Source organism: Barbatula barbatula (genome assembly GCF_947034865.1).
Source record: "Barbatula barbatula genome assembly, chromosome: 23".
Classification (NCBI taxonomy): domain Eukaryota; kingdom Metazoa; phylum Chordata; class Actinopteri; order Cypriniformes; family Nemacheilidae; genus Barbatula; species Barbatula barbatula.
The window spans coordinates 2893523-2917260 of NC_136786.1; the positions used below are offsets into that span (position 1 = coordinate 2893523).

A 23738-nucleotide genomic window follows, 5' to 3' on the forward strand; every position below is an offset into this window, starting at 1 on the left:
TACTTCTCTCCGAGTCATTCAGCTCCCCTGGGTCTGGACTTGATGGCCCAGACGTGGCCCAGACAGCGTCTTTATGCATATCCTCCGATAGCTCTGCTCCCGGGAGTCCTGGCAAAGGTCCGTCAACAGGGGTCTCGCCTCTTGTTGATAGCTCCCTCCCCGTTGGCCAACCAGAATCTGGGCCTGGTCACAGCACCCCAGCATGTCACGGTGCCTAGTGGGGATGATCCGTCTCGGTATCGCGATCGGTTGCCAGGCACTCGCCCAAGTATTGGGACCTTCTCTAACCTCAACAGAGGGAAGATCGCTCCCGTGCTTCGGCTCGAGGTCGCCACCCTTCTGGAGAAGGGGGCAATCGAGCCCGTCTCTCTGGCCGAGATGTCTTAGGTGTAACAAACCCTACTTCATTGCCCCTGAGTAAGGTGGGGGGCTGGGCCCTATCCTGCGAGGTTGACGTGGAGGCTCATCCTGGCATCTGTCTGACATCAGGATTGGTTTATAGTTATCGACCCGAAGGACGCGTACTTCGTGCCTCGATTCTCCACCAGACCATTTCTTCTGGTTTGCTCTTCAAGTGTCGAGCTTACAAGTAGAGCCTCCTCCCCCTCTGTCTGGCCCTTCCTTCCTGTGCCTTCACGAAGGTCACTGAGGCTGCCCTCACTCCCCCTGGGAGCAGGGTGTGCGTATGCTAACTATCTTGACGACTGACCTATCTTGGCACTTGTGGGATTCTCGCCCTGCTGCACTTCTTGCAGCACAGAGTGCCTTGATCTGTGTCATGATGGGCAGCACGACCCGATCAGGAGATTCCTAAAGGGCACACAGGGGGTTAATCCCCCCTGTCGTTATCCGTACCCTCCTGGGACCTTAACCTGGTCCTGGTAGGCCTACGTAAGGCCCCGTTGGTGCCCCTGGAGAACCCGATCTTTCTCTAATGATGAAGATGCTTCTCCTGTCGGTGTTCCATCAGGAGGGTAGGGGATCAGCACTCACTCTCCGTGTCCAGTGGGTGCCTAGAATTGGGGTACCCCACGTGGGCTAGACCCCAACCTGACCACATGCCCAGTCCCCACCACCCCTGCCGCGGACTAGGTGGTAGGGAACCTGCAGGTGCTCCCCCTTGAGGAAGTCCCAACCCTTTCCCTGTCGTGGCCAGTACGCGCTCTGCTCCTCTACTCGGACCGAACACAGAGCTCTCACTCTGAACAGCTCTATGCTGTCTCCAAACAGAGACTGGCACACTGGATCGTGGCTTGCCGATCTCAGGCCCCGGACCACTGTAGTGACGCTCTAAAGTAGATTAGATTAGATTCAACTTTATTGTTTTACACATATACAAGTACAGTGTAACGAAATGTAGTTTAGGTCTTAAACAAAAGTGCAATTAGCAAGTGCAGGATATACAGCTAGAATAAATACAGAATACAATATTCAGAAAATATTAAACAGTGGGCATGGACTATAAAAATATTTTACAGTAGGTATGTTCTATGAAAATATGACAGTAGGTATGTACTATGAACAATATATACAGATGACTATATACTATGAACATTAACACTATGAACATTAATGTACAGGTGGATATGAACAGATAATCATTTAGACTAAACAATAGTGCAAGTGACTTAAGTGTGCATAAATTATTGACATTAGATATTAAAGTTGCAATGCAATAGATGAGTTAAAGCAGTGTTGATGTAACAGTGCAGTGGATGAGTTAATGCGGTTATTAAAGTTACGGTGCAGTATACGAGTTAATGCAGTTAATAGGTTGCAGTCCAGAAGATGAGTTAATGCAGTTAATAAGGTTAAAGTGCAGTAGATTAGTTAATGCAGTTATTGAAGTTACAGTGCAATAGATGAGTAGATGCAGTTAATAGAGTTACAGTGCAGTAGATTAGTTAATTCAGTTATTGAAGTTACAGTGCAATAGATTAGTAGATGCAGTTAATAGAGTTACAGTGCAGTAGATAAGTTAGTGCAGTTATGAAAGTGGTCCATTAGTGCAAATGAGCATTCAGTTAAATATTTCTGGTGTGCAAGTGAGCAGTATAGAGTGCAAATTAAATTCAATTCAATTTTTATTTATATAGCGCTTTTCACAATTTGCATTGTTCCAAAGCAGCTTTACAGGGGAAAAACGAAAAACCCAAGAAAGGGTAAAACACACTACATGGTGTTTTATATAATAAATCCAATTATTCTAGTAAATAATATCTAATGTCAGCATCTCCTGGTGGTTTATTTAGCATATTTTGCAATTAAGTGAATGCTTGGCTGAAAAGATGCGTTTTTAATCTAGATTTAAATTGGGCGAGTGTGTCTGATCCTCGAATAATATCAGGAAGGCTATTCCAGAGTTTAGGTGCTAAGTATGGAAAGCTCGACCCCCTTTGGTGGATTTAGTTATTCTAGTGTGGTGAGGAAGGCGGGACGAGAGCCGTGACGCGGGGCCGAGCCTGCTGCCAGCCGCCATGATGGGGAGGAGCAGGGAACAGAGGACCAGCTGCCCTCAGCTGGAAGGCCATCGCCGGCCGCCAGGGGGCGGAGGAGGATCGAGCCGTCCACCGAGCGTCCAGTACCATCGCATGGCACCGCGAGGAAGAGTTTCTCGGCTGGCTGAGGACCGAGCGACAGCGTGTCAGGGAACCGGAATTTTTTTTTTTCTTTCTTTTCCTCTCTCCCCTCTCTCGTCCCTGTCGCTCCGGGGGCTGTAAGGGGTGATGGGGGTATGTGGTGAGGAAGGCGGGACGAGAGCCGTGACGCGGGGCCGGTGGCGTGACTGATAAGTGGAAGCAGCTGTGCGCGCACTGGTCCCGCATCTTATCACGGAGGAGATTGGGAGCTTAAAAGGATGTTCGGCAGGACTGTTGACGAGAGAGGACCGGGCCCAGACATGTGTTTAGTGTGTGTATGTTTTATGGCCGGCAGTCTACCGTGAGGTGGCTGCCGGTTACTTTCGTGTTTATTGTTTATTTAATTAAAGTTTTAGTGTTTGAATGTTCGCCGGTTCCCGCCTCCTTCCTTCCCTTCTATGGATCTTTATTAAATCTAGGTATTATCAAAAGTCGTGCGTTTTGAGATCTTAGAGAGCGTGATGGGTTGTAATGTGATAGAAGTTCTGTTAGGTAGGTAGGGGCTAAACCCTTTAAGGCTTTATAAGTGATTAAAATAACTTTAAAGTCAATACGATACTTAATGGGTAGCCAGTGAAGGGTTGATAAAATTGGGGTTATGTGATCGTATTTTCTGGACCTGGGACCCGTTTCAGAAAGCAGGGTAAGTACAAACTCAGAGTAAGTTAACCCCAGAAAACGGGATACTCTGGGTTTTCAGTTTCAGAACGCGAGGTATATCAAACCCGTGACCGCGGGGTAAGTCAAGCCTGTTTCAGAAATCAAGGTATCTTATACTTAGAGTGAGTAACCATAGTAACCTACTCTGTGAACCTAACCTGGTCAGGAGCAGGTTTTATTCCACTAACCCGAGGTTTGTTACAATCTCCGCCCCTTTTAGAAGCGCGAGTGGTGTTGAAATTGCCTTCGCCGTTTGTTTTTTCATTCGTTTTCCTTAATCGCGCACAAGTTCGTAACACAGACATTAAATGTCCGTTTATTCAGGAACCCGTAGACGAGGAAGCTGCATTAATTCAGAGAGAGTTACATTTACGTCGGGAGAGAATATATGGTGAAGCCACGTTTGGATGTTTTATCATATCCGGAGGATTCTTTATTTGAGCGGCACAGTTTTTCTTTACAGTCCATTAAATATATTCATAATCTGCTTCATCCTTACATCACAAACCTCACTCGTCATGGCTGCGCTCTTACATCTGAGCGGATTCTCTGTATGGCTTTACGTTTCTTTACTAATGGAAGCTTTCTTTATAACACCGGGGATGCAGAACACGTTAGCAAGGCAACTGTATGCAGAGTAAGAAAAGTGTGCATCGCTCTCAAGCACTTTATATACATGTGTGTTAAGTTTCCTGTGAGAACCATCAAAGAGGAGATGAAGGTGAATGGTGAACGTCTTTCTGAATAAGCTGATCAAATAAATTTGCTCTTGCTGCCAACTCTAATAATTCAAATACCCTTTAGGATTTCCCAATGTGATTGGGTGCACATTTAAAAGGTCCCACTCGCCCCGTTCTGTTCTGGCTTCGAACTGCCGTCGGTCAGAACGAGGGACGGGCGCTCTAACCACGAGCCTAACGACCGCAGTCCCTATTGCGTCTGTCGCTAGAGCATCTGTCGCTAGAGCATCTCTAGCTGGCCTCCATTAGACATAGCTGGAGCAGGGGCAAGCATGGCCAGTTTTTTTGTCTTCTACAGCCACAGTGCTCGGTTCTCATATACTCAAAACTTTCAAGGCCAGTTTATTAAATATATCAAACATTTCCCAGTCAGGCATCCTACTACCAAGAGCATTTAAACTCATCGGACTGAATGATGTTTTTATATTTTATTCTCAGCTGCTGCCATGTTCTTTTTATTGCAGAAGGATTGCACCTACATGACAAAAAATCGTAGGTATATATGTTTATATATACATATATATATATAGTGCCTCCAATTCGGCGGGCGAGAAATAAACGGAGCGCTTTTTGTCACGTGGCGTTGCCATGGTGAATCGTGTTATCTTCGCTCAATTGATGATGGCTTTTTAAAGCCGCGGTGAACACGAGTAACCTCGGGTGAACTTACTCAGAGTGGATTGAACTGATTGAAACCAGCTGTTCTGAAACAGAAAACTCAGAGTAGCGGTTATCTGAGTAAATCAACTCAGAGTTCATATTTTAACTCGGTGTTGCTTGAACCTCCTTATTGAAACGGGTCCCTGGTTAGAACTCTGGCAGCTGCGTTCTGAACTAACTGTAGTTTGTTTATTTACATTTACATTTTACATTTACATTTAGTCATTTAGCAGACGCTTTTATCCAAAGCGACTTACAGATGAGTAAACATTGGAAGCAATTATAACAACATAGGCAACAAAATACATAAGTGCATCAAACTAGTCCATTAAAGCCTAGCACAGTATAAAAAGCTAAGAATAGTGAGGTTAGTAATTTTTTTTTTTAAAGGAAAGGGAAGAGAATTAGGAAAAGTCAATCAGCGACGTGTTGACGGAAGAGATGCGTTTTTAGGCGTTTTTTAAAGATGGCAACCGAGTCTGCTGATCTTGTAGCAGCTGGTTGATCGTTCCACCAATGTGGAAAAGATCCAGAGAAGGTACGGGAGAGTGACTTTTTTCCTTTTTGGGATGGTACCACTAGTCGTTGTTCCTTTGCAGACCGCAATGATCTGGCAGGAACATAGATCTGCATTAGCGAGTGGAGATACGTTGGTGCAGATCTGGTGTTGGTCTTGTAGGCCAGGAGCAAAGCTTTGAACTCTATGCGGGCGGCAACAGGGAGCCAGTGTAACCTGATAAAGAGCGGAGTTACATGCGCTCTCTTCGGTTCATTGAAGACCACTCTTGCCGCGCATTCTGGATCATCTGGAGAGGTTTGATTGTGCAAGCAGGAAGTCCAGCCAGAAGCGCATTGCAATAATCCAGTTTGGACAGGACAAGAGCCTGGACTAGGACTTGCGTAGAGTGCTCCGATAGGAAAGGTCTAATTTTCCTAATGTTGTAGAGGATGAATCTACAGGACCGGGTGGTGCTGGCAACATGACTTGTGAGGTTAAGCCGATCATCGATTACCACTCCCAGGTTTCTGGCTGTGCTGGACGGTGTAATAGTTGATGAGCCTAGTTGAATGGTAAGGTTGTGGTGAATCTTTGGGTTGGCCGGGATCACAAGCAGTTCCGTTTTTGCAAGGTTTAGCTGCAGGTGATGATCCTTCATCCAAAGCGAGATGTCACTCAGGCATGCCGCGATACGAGCAGCGACCGTCTGATCGTCCGGTTGAAATGACAAGTAGAGTTGTGTGTCGTCGGCATAGCAGTGATAGGAGAAGCCGAGGGATGTCATGTAAATGGAGAAGAGTAGCGGTCCAAGCACTGAGCCCTGTGGCACCCCCGTGTTGAGCTGTTGGGACGCGGAGACCTCATCTCTCCAGGATACTCTGAATGACCTACCCGAGAGGTAGGACTCAAACCATTGCAACGCCATTCCAGAGACACCCATAGCACTGAGAGAAGCCAGGAGGATGTGATGATTGACAGTGTCAAAGGCAGCAGACAGATCCAGTAGGATGAGCACAGATGACTTGGATGCTGCTTTTGCCAGTCCCAGGGCTTCGATGACTGAGAGCAGTGCAGTCTCTGTGGAATGACCGGTCTTGAACCCAGACTGATTGCTGTCCAGGAGGTTGTTTTGCATGAGAAAGGAGGAGAGCTGATTGAACACAACTCGCTCCAGGGCTTTGGCGATGAAGGGAAGAAGGGAGACAGGCCTGTAGTTTTCTAGAAGTGCAGGATCCAGGGTGGGTTTCTTTAGAAGCGGTGTGATGCGGGCCTCTTTGAACGCTGTGGGAAATGTCCCAGTGGTGAGCGAGGAGTTGATGATGTGGGTCAGAGCAGGCACAACCGTTGGAGAGATGGCCTGGAGGAGATGGGTGGGGATGGGATCCAGTGGGCAGGTGGTAGGGTGGTTGGAGCCAATGACCTTTGAGACATCAGCTTCAGACAGAGTTGAAAAGGCAGGGAGCACACACGTGTCAGGGATGTGGGCGGGTTCGACAGATGGTGGCGTAGAGAACTGGCTGCTGATGGCAGTAGTTTTCTTTACGAAGAACGATGCAAAATCAGCAGCTGTTAACTCCGATGAAGGTGCAGGAGCAGGCGGACAGAGGAGAGCAGAGAAGGTTTTGAAGAGCGTTCGAGAGTCCGGAGAGTTGCAGATCCTCGAGTGGTAGTAATCTGTTTTTGCAGAGGTGACATCTACAGAGAAAGAAGAGAGAAGAGATTGGTAGAGAGAGAGGTCAGCAGGGTCTTTTGACTTGCGCCATTTTCTCTCAGCTGACCGGAGGCTGGCGCGATGCTCACGCAGGACATCCGATAACCACGGAGCCGACGAAGGATTTTATTGATGATGCAGGACAACCACTAAGTAGCACATTACAGTAGTCAAATCTTGAGGTCATAAATGCATGAATAAGCTTCTCCGCGTCAGCAACACACAGAATATTTCGTAACTTGACAACATTTCTTAGGTGGAAAAAGGCTGTTTTTGTGACATTTGAGATGTGATTTCGAAATGACAGGTTGCTGTCTAATATAACGCCTAGATCTTTTACTGTATTTGTTGGAGAAACAGTACATCCTTCAACTTGCAGTTTATAGTTTGCGTGTCTTTGGTCCGATAAGTAATATTTCTGTTTTACTAGAATTTAAAAGAAGGAAATTACAGGTCATCCAATGTTGTATATCTTCAATGCACTCTGCCAATTTGGATAGCTGGGAGGAATCATCTGGTCTTGATGAGATATATAGCTGAGTATCATCTGCATAGCAATGGAAGCTAATTCCATGTTTTTTAATAATGTTTCCGAGGGGAAGCATGTATATGGAGAACAGCACGGGTCCCAGAACCAATCCCTGAGGTAATCCATAATTTACTTGCGTTAGATTGGATGATTCCCCATTTAAATGGACAAATTAATGTCTGCAAATGATGCTGTGCGTGTGTAAACAGTAGAGCAGATAACATGAAGTACTGATGTGTACAGTTCAGTCATGCATGGAAGCCCTGTAGTGCAATATAAACGATGTTATAGCAGCATTGGAGTTAAAGGTAAGAGAGGTAATGGAATCAGTGGGGGGCAGAGTTCAATAATGAAACAGCTCTGGGAAAAAAGCTGCTTCTTCGTCTGCTGGTTCTTGTCCGAAGGCAGGAGAGTAAACAGTCTATGAGCGGGGTGAGGGAGTGCTTGAGAATGCTGCGAGCTCGACCTAGACAGCGTTTATTCTGGATGTCCTCAATGGGAGAAAGTGTAGTCCCTGTGATGTGCTGGGCTGTTTTCACTACCCGCTGCAGTGCCTTGCGCTCAGCAACAGAACAGATCCCGTACCAGATTGTGACACAGTTGGTCAGGATGCTCTCTATCGTGCAGCGATAGAAGTTCACCAGGATAGTTGAAGACAGTTGGTTCTTCTTCAGTGTCCTCAGAAAGAAGAGACGCTGGTGAGCCTTCTTGACCAGGCATGTGGTGTTGGTTTGTCCAGGAGTGGTCCTCCGAAATATGTGTCCCCAGGAACTTAAAACTGGAAACACATTCAACAGCCATCCCATTAATGTGGATGGGGTTGTGTGTGCCTCCTTTCGCCTTCCTGAAGTCCACGATGATCTCCTTTGTCTTGGAGGTGTTAAGGAGCAGGTTTTCGTCTGAGCACCATGTGGCCAGGTGCCGGACCTCCTCCCTGTAAGGAGTCTCATCGTTGTTGCTGATAATACCAATCACCGTTGTATCGTCTGCAAACTTGATGGAGTTTCATCAATGGAATTGGCATTCCATACATCACTAAGCACTTGGGGGGTACAAGTCTGGTGGAGCAGCTTGTATTCACGCCCAGTATATGTCAAGTCAAGTCAGCTTTATTGATATAGAGCTTTTTACACACAGGAAAGACTCCATTGCTGAACACCATTGCTGAACAAAAAGCATGTTGAGGCTCGGTTAAAGTTTGCAAACGAGCATTTGGAGGAGCCTGTAGATTATTGGGAGACTATAGTATGGTCAGCTGAAAGCAAAATTTAACTTTTTGGCAGTCATTCTACACACCATGTTTGGAGAAGAAATGGCACTGCCCACCACCCCAAGAACACCATACCAACAGTTAAGTTTGGGGGTGGAAGCATCATGGTATGGGGCTGCTTTTCAGCAAGGGGTACTGGCAGACTTCATATTATTAAAGGCAGGATGAATGGAGAAATGTACCGGGACATTCTGGATAAAAATCTGCTGCCATATACCAGAAAGCTGAAAATGAAAAGAGAGTGGACATTTCAGCAGACAATGATCCCAAACACAAGGCCAAGGACACAATGAAGTGGTTTCATAGACAAAAAAAATCAAGCTGCTTGGATGGCCCAGTCAATCACCTGACCTAAATCCCATAGAAAATCTATGGAGAGAACTGAAGATCAAAGTTCATAAAAGAGGCACCAAGGAACCTTCAAGATTTAAAGACCATTTGTGTGGAAGAATAGGCCAGAATCACTCCTGAGCAATGCAGACGACTGGTCTCTCTATACAAGAGGCGTCTAGAAGCTGTAATCAACAATTTAAAATCAAGGGAATTTAAATAGCTGAATCATGCGGTACAAACTCAGAGAAAATGCTGGACTCACCAACACTCAACCAAGTCTCAGTCACACAGAGAAAATCCAGTCCCCGAGAAGTGAAACAATCCCTTAGGATAAAAGATTTGTTAGCTAGTGATACTACTCAAATCCTGGCAGGGGCCGGCAGGTCTACAATGCTGTCTTTCCGAGATACCCGGCACAGAGGCCGCAGGTCTTTCAGGCTCACCCAACGCCAACAGGAGCGCGGGGCTGGAACTCCTAATTCGGTCCGACGACAGGTACCAACCAAGCGTCAACAGGGTCCAGCGATCGGCGATAAATAAAAAGATGAATCCCTGCTCGGTACTTGGTCCAGGAAATAATGGAAAGCTGCTGTCCGCTGCATTTACCCCGGCGACGGTGTTGTTTACGCCGGTGATGTAAAGCCGTAAAACGGCAGAGGGAACTTGGGATCTCAGATAGGAACGGGGGCAGTGTATTTTGTCCACCATGATCAAACTTAACAGTAATTCGAGCCAGTAAACTTTGGCGCTCATACACCAGTAGAGAGTCAACATGTTGAACAACGAGTGACACAAACAACACAAACACACACAATGACTGCAGGATGAGATAATACTATCATTCCATGCTGTACGAAATACCTCTAATTTAGTTTTCTTAGTTGCGCTCCAATTTTCGTGCCGCTTTCTTTAGAGCCTTAGCATTATTCCCCATGTCGGGCTGTCATTTTTTATCTTCTAAAAGTGCAGAGGAGCAACTATGTCTAGCGTTTCTGAGAAGGTGGCGTTAAAATTTTCAATGGTAAAGTCAAGATTTTCAACGTTATTACTCATGCTAGAGATTTGAGACAATTCAGGCAAATTATCAAGAAACGCACCTTTTGTAGTCGAAGTTATTGTTCTACAATATTTGTAACTTGGAGTTTGATTTGCCACCATTGGGTAGTGAAGCATGCATGATACCAGATAATGATCCGAAATGTCTTCGCTCTGCTGAAGGATTTTTACTTCGTCTACATTTATACCGTAAGATAGTATTAAATCTAAAGTATGATTACGAAGGTGAGTAGGTCCCGACACATGTTGACTAACGCCCATGGAGTTAAGAGTGTCTTTAAAAGCCATTCCTAAAGCATCTGTATCATTATCTTCATGAATGTTAAAGTCACCAACAACAAGGACTCTGTCTGCAGCCAGTACTAGTTCTGATAAGAACCCACCAAATTCTTTAATAAAATCTGTGTGGTGCCCTGGAGGCCTATATACAATAGCCAGAATAAATTTTAAAGATGTTTTGTCCTTAGTATTAGGTATTGATGCATCAAGTACCATGACTTCAAAAGAATTCTATTTAGGATTAGACTTCTGAGAAATGCTAAAAGAGTTACGGTAAAGTGCAGCAACACCTCCCCCTCTGCCTTTTAGGCGAGGCTCGTGTTTATAATAATAACCTTGGGGGACAGACTCATTTAAAGCAATATAATCATCTGGCTTTAGCCATGTTTCTGTTAGACAGAGCACGTCTATTTTATGATCTGTTATCATATCGTTAACAAAAAGTGCTTTATTAGAGAGAGATCTAATATTTAGCAAGTTGATTATCTGTATTATGTTCATGTTTAGTTAGTTTAACGTTAATTAAATTACCTTTGAGAGGTTTACGCATTATTTTATGTTTGCTAATCCGGGGGACAGACACAGTCTCTATTTTATGATGTTTGGGAGAAAGTATTATCGCATGTTGTGTAGTTAGTGCTCTGCAACGTGACAAAAATACAAAACAAAATCCCCCAAAAAAATCTGCCAAAGAATCTGTGTTTGAAACTTAACAATTGTGACACTCAACAAATCAAAACGTAATAATGCAATGCATGCTGGGTATCAACATGGTACAAAACTCATTCATGAATCCCAGCATGCATTGCAGTTGTTCTATTGATCTGAATTAGTTTGATGATTCTCACCATGGTTGAGGTTTGTATGATGAGTGTAGATTGGGTCATTTTCAAAATATGGTCTCAAACCTGTTGTGGCGAGCAGGGCGGGGCGAAAGCCGTGAGGGAAAGGTGTGAGGCTGGGCACATGAGTGAAAACGAGTGGCACCTGTGCGTGCACCTGTCTTGCATCTCTCATGGAGGAGCTTCAGGAGCATAAAGGGATGAGCGAAAGGAGTTTATGATGAGAGAGGACCAGGCCTGGACTTTATGTTGTGTTTTAGTGTGTTTGTATGGCCGGCAGTCGACCGTGAGGGAGCTGTGTTTATTTAATTAAATAATGTTACATTCGCCGGTTCCCGCCTCCTTCCTTCCTTTTATTGAACATTATTTCACCTGTCCCTACACTTCTACAGGCATGTAAAAAGCTTCGAAATGACAAATAATTGGATAAACTCGATTTAGCCGTTAATACACAACTTTGCGCCTTTTTTATGAAAATGATTTTTTTTTAAGACTATAGTTTTTTCCTGGTTTCCTGATTCCTTCATCAAAAGTCAAACCTAGCTCCAGGAGGTCCTGGATTTAGGTTAGTTCTCCCCCTCCGAAAGTGTTGATAACCCTTTTCGTTCTCATGGGATATTTATGACTCCTTTTCCTTGCTTTGAAGCTTAGGAGATGTGAAAAGTCTCTCTGTCTCACTTGTAGTTTATTTGAGAAACTTATCTGACAAAACTGCTCTTTTCTCTAAATATATGTAAATATCTAGGTTATACGTTGGCACTCTTGCCATTTTAAATAATCTGTAACTGTTAAATGGGCAAGTTTAATTAATGCGTTGTTTGTATTAGTACATCCGAATGAATCATGACTTGATGCAATTCAAACCTGAAATATTTTATATCTACATGTTTGTCTCTACAATTCCTGATGTATATATATTGTGTGACCATGGAACACTTTATATTCATTATGTTATAATTTGGACTGGTATTTTGTATAAAGATGCAAATTAGCGTTTGAGTGGACAAAGAACCTATTCCCTGCTCAACTCTGATTTGTCGATTAAAATTTAGGTGGGCTGTGGAACGCAGTAAGGTTGATGCATATGAGACCGCTTCGGCATTGGCTCCAGAGTCCAGTTTCTTGGAGGCCATAGCACACCTATCACACACTGGCCCCTTGGACAGACGTGTCCTTTTCTCAGGATGGAGCCCCACTCAAGCAGGTCGAGGCGCATCGCTGTAACGACAGATGCCTCCCTGCTCGGCTGGGGTTATGTGTGCAACGGGCACGCAGTATTGGGGCTTTGGGCCCCCGCCTGCAGTGACTTAAGTTTCCCGCCAGTGAGACTCCCTGTACAGGTTCTGTGCAAGGTCATGGAGTAGGGAAATGGTTCTGCTATGTTTAGGAAAATTAGACCTTTCCTCGCAGAGCACTCTACGCAAGTCCTAGTCCAGGCTCTTGTCTTGTCCAAACTAGATTATTGCCAACCTCTTCTGGCCGGATTTCCTGCTTGCACAATCAAACCTCTCCAGATGATCCAGAATGCGGCGGCAAGAGTGGTCTTCAATGAACCGAAGAGAGCGCATGTAACTCCACTCTTCATCAGGTTACACTGGCTCCCTGTTGCCGCCCGCATAAAGTTCAAAGCTATGCTCCTGGCCTACAAGACCACCAACGGAGCTGCACCATTGTATCTTCACTCGCTAATGCAGACCTATGTTCCTGCAAGATCCCTGCGGTCTGCAAAGGAACAACGACTAGTGGTACCATCCCAAAAAGGAAAAAAGTCACAGTCCCGTACCTACTCTGGATCTGTTTCACATTGGTGGAATGATCTACCTGCTGCTACAAGATCAGCAGACTCTGTTGCCATCTTTAAAAAATGCTTGAAAATGCATCTCTTACGTCAACACGTCGCTGATTGATTTAACTCAATTCTTTACCCTTTCTTTCTTCTTATTCAAATTCAAATAAAATAAATAAATAAATACTAACCACAATATTCTTAGCTGTGTATACGGTGCTATGCTTTTTTTGTTGCCTATGTTGTTATAATTGCTTCCAATGTTTCCTCATCTGTAAGTCGCTTTGGATAAAAGCGTCTGCTTAATGACTAAATGTAATGTAAATGTTATGCTATGTGCGCCCTATTGGCCCAGCCAGACTTTGCTCTCAGAGCTGATGCCTGTGACGACATCCCCCCTGGCCGATTCCCCTGACTGAGAACCTGCTTTCTCAGTGGAAGGGCACGCTTTGGCACCTGATACCAGACCTCTGGAGCCTCCAAGTCTGGCCCCTGGACAGGAGACCTGAGAACCTGGCCTGGCTACGAGTTCCTACCACTCCCCTTCAGGACCAGGTGGTGAATTTGCGCTCTTTTGCTTCCCTACTGTAATAAAGTTCCTATTGGCTGAAAACAAAAAATGCTGTGTTCCTCAACCGTAGTTCTTGTATCAAGATTAGCACTAGTGTCGTTTGCCAGAAAAACAAGCCTTGAGGGTAGGTCAAATAAGTCGCAATTTGTATTCAGGCCCAAAGTATCACTTTAACTGAACAAAAGTAAAGGATCATGAGCCCAACAGCAGGTTTAAAGGGCTTTTCAGACTGCAGCCAACGCAATTAAGCGATACAAATGACCAACAAACTTTGCTTTCTCATCTAGGTGAGAGCTATTTAACTCCTCTAGGCAAGGTGGAACTGATGGACAATTAGTTCACTCTGTTGATTTAGAAAAGAAAGTGACCGTGATGCACTCAGGAGGGAAACCCAGGGAAGCAAACATAATGTATCATGATTATACAAATAAACATGAGTTAAGAAAATGTCAGAGGGTTTTCACAATCATGTACATCAGGATAATCAGTGCGTTCTTGTCAGAGCATGCCTCTCAGCTGCTAGTCCAAGCTTTGGTCATATCAAGACTGGCCTACTGCAATTCACTGCCGGTCGGCCTTCCAACCAATGCAGTTGAGCCCTTGCAAATCATCCAGATTGCCGGCAACCAAGTAACACCCTCCTGATTTCACTTCACTGACTGCCAGTTGCCGCTCGCATCAAGTTTAAATCACTGACACTGGTGATTTACGATAACGAACGATAACGGCAAATTTGTCCCTTTACCTTAACTCACTTCTCCAGGTCTACATCCACTCTCATCATCTTCGGTCGGAAAATGATCAATGCCTGGTTGTTCCATCACAGTGAGGCACCAAATCGCGTGCAAAAATGTTTACTCAGTCTGTCCCCCTGTGGTAGAATGAACTGCCAGCCTCCACCCAAACTACAGCATCCTTCACAACTTTCGGAAAATGGCTTAAAACATACCTGTTCCGCTTTTAATTGACTAACTGATAACTGTCTATGTCTTGTGTCTTAATAAAAAACTAAAATGTATTATTTCCCTTGCTTACTTCAACAATTAACTAGTCAAAGGTAAAACTACTCTCTTTAAGACATGCCGCTCTACACATATCTGAAGTGTTTCCCATTTTCACTCTTTTACTCTCCATTTTCAACTCTGATTATGAAAATACCGTAGACAAATGGGTGCTTTCTGGCATAAACTTGTGTGTTTTTGTAAGTTCAATAACGAAAGAGAACTTGAAGTTATAATTCACCCAAAAATGAAAATCTTCTATATATGTGTTTTAGAAAAAAAAAATACCGAATTGGAAATGACAAGAGGTTGAGTAATTTTTTCACTTTTGGGTAAACTATTACCTTTATGCGTGTCTGACAGAGATTCACTGAAACAGCCTCTGTGTAAACAACAGATGATGCTGCTATCACATTGCGTTCTGCCGCGTCCCACAGCTAGAAGCTGTCTATCTATACTGGATGCGTCAAAGCAATGGTTTCAAAGCGTACATCGATGGATTAAAAGCATTACATGAATACAATTAATCGCATGCACTGTAAAATCCAACTACTTCCTTACTTGAAAAAACATTTAAAATAATTGCCTAAAAACTAAAGTTACTTCAAATAGTATGTTGCTCTGAATAATGCTTATTTAGTGTTGCACAATTAAGGGTTTTCAGACTGCACACGATGTGATTAAGCCAATGGTTCTCAAACATTAAGTTGTAACGCTCCCTTTGTGGAGAGTGCTCTGTGGGCCCCCCAAACAAATATTTATAATCTTAAACTTAGAATTTAAATTACACCAAAAACATTCAGTTGTACAATCAAAAAATTTTTTGATGTTTTTCTCTATATTTCATGACCATCTTGGCGCCCCAGCGATGCGAATGGCCAGTGAAATTTGCTTTCACATCAAGGCCGATATGTCACTGATATCCAACAGGCGTTTCACTCCTGTAAGCTAGGTGGCGCTGATGGTCAATGAGTTTGCTGTTGTTTCAGTTAAAGACCATGGTGCACAGGGTCAGGAGAGAAATACAATCTGTGTCTCGTTTTGTAAGGCTGCGTCCTTGTGTCCTCCAGAGGTTTCCTCTAAAGGATGTGGTATACAAAGGATTCTCAACTTAGAATTAAACAAGACGTCCTTCCTAAGACATACTGGCAAAAAAGGAAACTAAAGTACCACGTTGCTATGAAAACACGTTGCGCTGGCACACCTGTCAAATTAATTAAAATGATTTCTACATTAAGTTCCGTTATCCTCTTCCTCTCGTCCCTGCTGCCCTTGAACATCTCCGTGGTGCCACTGTGTTCACGAAGTTGGAACCCCGCAGTGCGTATAACCTCATCCGGGTACGTGAGGGGGACGAATGGAAGACCGCATTCGTGACACCTACTGGCCACTACGAGTACCTTGTGATGCCATACGGACTGGCTCTGTATTCCAGGACTTCATTCACGAGGTATTCCGGGAGTTCCTCCACAAGTCTTGGTATATATAGATGACATATTGATCTACTCCCAGAACCTGGGGACCATCGGCGCCACGTTGCGGAGGTCCTCCAAAGACTCCATCCATGCGCCTTCTTCTCCCGTAAACTCAGCCCGGCGGAAGTAAACTATGACATCGGAAACAGGGAACTGCTAGCCATCAAGCTTGCTCTGGAAGAGTGGAGGCACTGGTTGGAGGGTGGGCGCTATTCTTCACCAGGTTCCAATTTAACATCTCATATCGTCCAGGCTCCAAGAATGTCAAAGCAGATGCACTTTCTCGAACCACAGTCCAGAAGAGAAGGTGGAAGACCCCAGAGCCCATAATTCCAGGCCAATTGTTCGTGAGTCCCATCGAATGGTCCGAAGAAACCCTGCCCTCCTCCAATAACTCCACCAACATACCGCCGGGCTGTCCACCTGGATTACAGTATGTCACCCGCACTCATTGTAAGAATCTCATTCACTCCTCGCATTCCTCTCTGGGCACTGGCCACCCGGGGGCCAATGAAACCCTCTCGCTGCTGAAAAAGCGCTTCTGGTGGCCATGCAAGGCATCTGACGTCAGAAGGTACGTCCAAGGATGTAAAGAATGTGCTGTGTCTAAGAGCCCCCGCCGTCTTCCTTCCGGTAAACTCCATCCTCTGCCCGTACCTAACCGACCCTGGTCACACGTGGGGGTAGATTTCATTACAAACCTCCCAGCCTCAGATAACCATACCTGCATCCTGGTAGTAGTCGATCGATTCTCCAAGTCCTGCCGCCTGATCCCTTTAAAGAATTTACCTACTGCCATGGAAATCCCAGAAGATATCGTCTCAGACCGAGGTCCCCAGTTCATTTCTCGAGTCTGAAAGGTGTTTCTTCAGCTCCTAGGTGTGACCGTCAGCCTCACCTCAGGATACCATCCTCAATCGAACGGATTTTTTGATGTTTTTCTCTATATTTCATGACCATCTTGGCGCCCCAGCGATGCGAATGGCCAGTGAAATTTGCTTTCACATCAAGGCCGATATGTCACTGATATCCAACAGGCGTTTCACTCCTGTAAGCTAGGTGGCGCTGATGGTCAATGAGTTTGCTGTTGTTTCAGTTAAAGACCATGGTGCACAGGGTCAGGAGAGAAATACAATCTGTGTCTCGTTTTGTAAGGCTGCGTCCTTGTGTCCTCCAGAGGTTTCCTCTAAAGGATGTGGTATACAAAGGATTCTCAACTTAGAATTAAACAAGACGTCCTTCCTAAGACATACTGGCAAAAAAGGAAACTAAAGTACCACGTTGCTATGAAAACACGTTGCGCTGGCACACCTGTCAAATTAATTAAAATGATTTCTACATTAAGTTCCGTTATCCTCTTCCTCTCGTCCCTGCTGCCCTTGAACATCTCCGTGGTGCCACTGTGTTCACGAAGTTGGAACCCCGCAGTGCGTATAACCTCATCCGGGTACGTGAGGGGGACGAATGGAAGACCGCATTCGTGACACCTACTGGCCACTACGAGTACCTTGTGATGCCATACGGACTGGCTCTGTATTCCAGGACTTCATTCACGAGGTATTCCGGGAGTTCCTCCACAAGTCTTGGTATATATAGATGACATATTGATCTACTCCCAGAACCTGGGGACCATCGGCGCCACGTTGCGGAGGTCCTCCAAAGACTCCATCCATGCGCCTTCTTCTCCCGTAAACTCAGCCCGGCGGAAGTAAACTATGACATCGGAAACAGGGAACTGCTAGCCATCAAGCTTGCTCTGGAAGAGTGGAGGCACTGGTTGGAGGGTGGGCGCTATTCTTCACCAGGTTCCAATTTAACATCTCATATCGTCCAGGCTCCAAGAATGTCAAAGCAGATGCACTTTCTCGAACCACAGTCCAGAAGAGAAGGTGGAAGACCCCAGAGCCCATAATTCCAGGCCAATTGTTCGTGAGTCCCATCGAATGGTCCGAAGAAACCCTGCCCTCCTCCAATAACTCCACCAACATACCGCCGGGCTGTCCACCTGGATTACAGTATGTCACCCGCACTCATTGTAAGAATCTCATTCACTCCTCGCATTCCTCTCTGGGCACTGGCCACCCGGGGGCCAATGAAACCCTCTCGCTGCTGAAAAAGCGCTTCTGGTGGCCATGCATGGCATCTGACGTCAGAAGGTACGTCCAAGGATGTAAAGAATGTGCTGTGTCTAAGAGCCCCCGCCGTCTTCCTTCCGGTAAACTCCATCCTCTGCCCGTACCTAACCGACCCTGGTCACACGTGGGGGTAGATTTCATTACAAACCTCCCAGCCTCAGATAACCATACCTGCATCCTGGTAGTAGTCGATCGATTCTCCAAGTCCTGCCGCCTGATCCCTTTAAAGAATTTACCTACTGCCATGGTAATCCCAGAAGATATCGTCTCAGACCGAGGTCCCCAGTTCATTTCTCGAGTCTGAAAGGTGTTTCTTCAGCTCCTAGGTGTGACCGTCAGCCTCACCTCAGGATACCATCCTCAATCGAACGGGCAGACGGAGAGGAAGATCCAGGAGATCAGCCGCTTCCTCCGTACCTTCTGTCACGGTCACCAGAACTCCTGGAACCAGTTCCTTGGGTGGGCCGAGTATGCACAGAACTCCCTGCGACAACCTTCCACTGGTCTCACTCCATTCCAGTGCGTACTAGGCTACCAACCACCACTATTCCCATGATATGGCGAAACATCGGATGTTCCAGCGGTGGATTACTGGTTCCGGGAGAGTGAGAGGGTCTGGGACTCAGCACACCAGGAGTTGCAACGCGATTTGCGCCGGCGTAGGATGACAGCCGATCTCCGCCGTTCAGAAGCCCCTTTGTTCCAAGTCGGGCAGAAGGTCTGGCTGTCCACTCGGGACATCCGCCTACGGCAACCATGCAAGAAGCTGAATCCTAGATTCATTGGCCCATTTCCCATCATCCAGCAGATCAATCCGGTCACCTATAAACTCCAACTTCCACCACACTACCATTCACCCAACTTTCCACGTATCCCTACTAAAACCCCACCATCCTTCTGTTTCTGTTTCCCCAGAGCCTGAAACCACCCCGGAACCCCCCCTTCCACTCATCATGGAGGACGGCACAGCCTACCTGGTCCAGGACATCTTGGACTCCTGGCGACGTGGTGGCATGCTCGAGTACCTGGTGGATTGGGAGTGGTACGGTCTCGAAGAACGCTCATGGGTACCCAAAAATGACATACTTGACCCCAATCTGCTTGAGGCCTTCCATGCTACACACCCGGATCGACCAGCACCCCGAAGTAGAGGTCGACCGCCACGTCGTCGGGGTCCTCGGGCCTCAGGAGCGGCCCGTGGAGGGGGGGTAATGTCACAAGCACGCCAGACTCCACCCACTCCCAAGCACCACGCACAGCTTCCCCTGAGTATTAATCACCTGCAGCCTTCCGAAACGAACCACAGCCACAGTGAAGCAAGATTAGCTGTGACTCAATCAGCTCCCTTGTTCAGTAGTCAGGGAACTGACCAGAGAGTTTGGGAGTCCAGGGCACTGATCTTCTGAAGACGTTTTATTTTATGAATAAAAATTTATTTTATAATTATTTTATAAACAAACATTGTTAGACAAACAGGCAGCACAATCTACTTAACAGTTACATTTAATAATCGACCAAATTTATGCACTGATATGTAAGAGAATAATGAAAGTGTTTCTCATATGTACTTGAATCAGTATTTAAAAAATGTGGCCCAATTTGAAGTGAGCCAGGGTCCTTGCCAGTGCCCCGAACCCGTGAACGCGATATACTCATTCACAATTTTGGTACCAAGGAGCTGATCGAGACACAGAGATCGTTATACCAGGGGTATACATCCTGAAAAGGGAAACTGCCCTTTGATCATACCCTAGTGGCTGGCTGCAGTACAGGTCATAAACCCTGACTTCCCCAAACAAATGGGACACGAGCCACACTATAAAATCCAATTACACATAAAAAAAAAATCCAAAGATCAGTTATTTTCAATTTATCACGTTGTTGAATACCCTTAAGTTAGTTATAAGATGGTAAAAAGGGTGAGGTAACATAATTTCTTCGTTTACGATTAAGTCATCAGGGTATATGGTCAGGACCTTGATACCATGATCCACTACGTGCTACTGTGCAGACTCTGGTTCCACTGATGATTCCTTCAGCGCATACCAGGCTTCAAACTGACGTTTTTGCTTAACATGTCAGCAACCATCGTCAGATGTTTTACGATCAATTCATTCAAATGGAAGGAATTACGGTCAATTCATTCAAAATGGCGTCACGCTGTCCATCTTTTATACAGTCTATCCATTATACAAATAAACATGATTTTAGAAAAGGTCTGAATGTTTTCAGTCTTGTCTTTATGCTGTAGATGCCGCATTTATGGATCGCATTAATCCTGAAATATGAAACTTGTTTATGATGTATGTGATAAACAAATGCGATCTCCAGGGGACGCAGCCAAAATCCTGGGCAGGTTGTGTCCCCTGAAAATAGCACTTCTGCTCACCTTAATGCAGGGGGGTCTACTAGGTGTTAGCGCTGGAAAATTACTTCTGTTTACCAGAAACCTAAAACATTTGTTTCAGTCATTTGCAATGTCACTGAGTTGGTCCTTTTCATTCAGTGACTCTTCCCAGCAGGCACCTTGACTTTAAATTTGCTAATCAAACTGATTTAGAAAATTTGACGATAATTTTTTAATCCACATACTGATGATTTCCTTCCGACCAGCAAAACAGACCCATGATTTTGCACTTGATCAAATTTGAATGTTTTTCAGTTCTGGCCCAATTTAGCACAAACATTTTTCACATCAATAAACCTCAGACATCACCACTCGTCTTACAAACCTTAACAATGGTGACAATCAACAATGTCATTCCGATAATCAGTTCAAATGGATATTTGGACTATGCTTGTACCCATAATGCATTGCGCCATGATGCCTTTTTGTTGTTTGATGTCACCATTTTTGAGATCCATACATTGATTGGTTCTTGATGTCTCTACATGGCTCACTGGGCCCATTTTAAGAGCTCTTATAAGATTCTGATTGTTGACAGGGGGTATGAATACTAATCATCATCACTTCTTTAAAATCAAAGTGAAACTCAATTAAAATGTGTTGGTCTGGGTTGAAACTGGGCCAGGAATTGATATTGTTCATTATTGGTTTGTTTGTGTTTCGTTTTTGGGCAACATGCGACATTGCTCTGCCTTGCTTGTGGCCCAAAATCTGGCGAGCAGGAGCAGACCAGCAGAGTGCCATCATTCCACAGACGAGGTGGTATGGGTGTAAATTGTGTGGGCCGGTGCAATGTCCCCTTTCAGAAGAAATGCAATTTTTTTTAAAATAAATGTTTAATTTTTGAGTATTTGTAGGATAAATAACGAAACTCTGGAAATCACCCTTTGGTTTTAACATAATTTGTATTCGACTTCAGGGAACTTACCCAACAGTGATTAAATGTATAATTAATTTTATTTAACATTTTGTTATTAACCTTAAAGTGTAGTATAACCGTTCTCTCTTTGGCTTGTTCTGCAGTGCTGTCTACTATAATTCTAGCTTTGAAAAAATACAAGATGCTATGTACAAAGAAACAAGCTATGCAAGAGCTAGAGACAGAAGAATTCTCTGAGAAAGTGATGAGTTTGGCCATCCCAGACACAGACTCCTGCCAAAATGTTTCCTTGAGGCCAAATCAACGTCGGCGAGAGTACCGGCTCCACAGGGAGGATGTTACTGCCAGCATCCGTATGTCTTTGTGTCACTCTCACCTGGTCGGACCGGAGGATGAGGTCTTTCAACAGTTTATGCTCGACCGCCTGGCTGAGGCAGATGAAGATCCACATGTGCCACCTTTTGACACTCTGAAAACATATACCTTTGAAGGGACAGGGTCTGTCATGGATTCGCTGAGCTCATTGGAGTCTGCCACATTTGACCCTTTTGTTAGTCATGGTAATTTCCTACGGCTGTCACCCTGGCAGGGAGAAGTGGAAGATGAGACCTTTTTCTGAACCCAGAGTAACAACATCTGAAAATAACTAAATCATTCTCACCATGGTCTATATGGTAGGAATAACTACCCAAACATTTGGACTTTTAAAAACCGTTGAAAGATGTCAGTTCGACACGTCCCGTCACGGATGAAAAATAGTTCCAGAATGGAAGTTGAAGGGACATCTTTGAAGTCACCTGGCCATGATTTCCACATCCTTTTTGCTCGTCCCTGGACGTTTATTATTGTTGCTGCTTAATCTAAGCGAATATATATAAGCCTGCATTTAATATAATCACACACTATTACGTCTTAAGGTTTACGTGTCTTAAATTGATATATAGTTTAAAAAAAAAAAAAGTCGGTCCAGTCTGACCTGAACGTCCATAAAACGTTTTACTAATTTGTGCATCACAAACCATAACACATTATTTATGGACTTAGGCAAAATGAGGGGTTTTAATTTAGCACAGCATATGTATAATGAACATCACATTTTTTAATTGTCTTCCATTTGTAAAAACAGCTACTATTTAAACAATAAAATAAAATAGTAGAATGTCAGTAGCAGTGGAGTTAATGTTAAGGAAATAATTGGTAGTGTCATAGCTCTGACTTTCATGCATCAGTGGTGGAACACACAAATCATACTCTTGGAAGAGCTGGTGGTTACTAAGAAAAGAGAGTAAACATTTTGAAAACATGAAAATAACAAAAGTACAGTTTTATAGTAAACCCATTTGTAACTACTTTAGTCTTTCCATTTTTTCAAAATGTTTACTGTCTTTTCTTAGTAACCACCAGCTCTTCCAAGAGTATGATTTGTGTGTTCCACCATTGATGCATGGAAGTCAGAGCTATGACACTACCAATTATTTCCTACCAGTCTTGAATTACTGTTAAACAGCCATAAAACAACTAAACAACAAACTAAACTGGTAAAAGTTGTTTATGGCTCATTTCTTTATCCACCACCCCAGTGTGCTTCAGGTGTTCCGCCATTGCTGCCTCAAAGGGTGAATCTGTTGCATTTGGGCTACACCTGTTCAAAGCATCTGAGTGAGAGAAGAGAATATGAATATTAAAAAGGTAGAAAAAAATCAAAGGCAAAACTTGAGGTAAATGACATGAATTTATTTTGAAAAAGTCGGATAACCCTACAACTTAATTTTAAATACATTAAAATACATACAACATTGTAATCAACATGTATTACACTTTACTTTTCTCTAGAATAATTGTATGTCAGTAAAAGTTACTAGTAACACTACACACCGCAGTGTGTGGATTATATATACACTGTGAGTGTTAATTTTACCTTTTTTAACACTCGTGATTTTACTGTGTGTAATAAATGTTTTAAATAATAGCAAAAGCACCTTAAGAGTACAGCATTCCATGCTTGTGATTATTGATGATTTTTAATATCCCCTGACATACCTGATGCTGTTGTTGATCTCTGCCTGTTTGACCATTCTGTACAGTATATACTGCATATGGATCTGAACGGCTCTGACTCCATGTTACAGTTAGATTAGTGAAAAAAACTGAATTTTCCCCCTCCTTCTTCAATGCCACTGTGGTGCCCTTGAGAAAAACCCTGTAAATTTTGTGAAAGTGGCATTTCTGATCAAACCTGATGTTCTTACAGAGGAGTCCGCTAAA

The 23738-nt window shown here is 44.4% G+C and overlaps 1 protein-coding gene across 1 annotated transcript in view; it reads left to right on the forward strand.

Annotated features, from left to right (window-relative positions):
* cdh19 (cadherin 19, type 2) overlaps positions 1–23438 on the forward strand; it is a gene marked incomplete at its 5' end in the record, with an annotated part of 117437 nt that extends 93999 nt beyond the window's left edge. Inside the window, one exon of the mRNA XM_079487967.1 lies at positions 21617–23438. Coding sequence (XP_079344093.1) covers positions 21617–22092 — 476 coding nt within the window. The 3' untranslated portion in view covers positions 22093–23438. The remainder of the gene's footprint in view (positions 1–21616) is intronic.
* Positions 23439–23738: the final 300 nt, after the last annotated feature.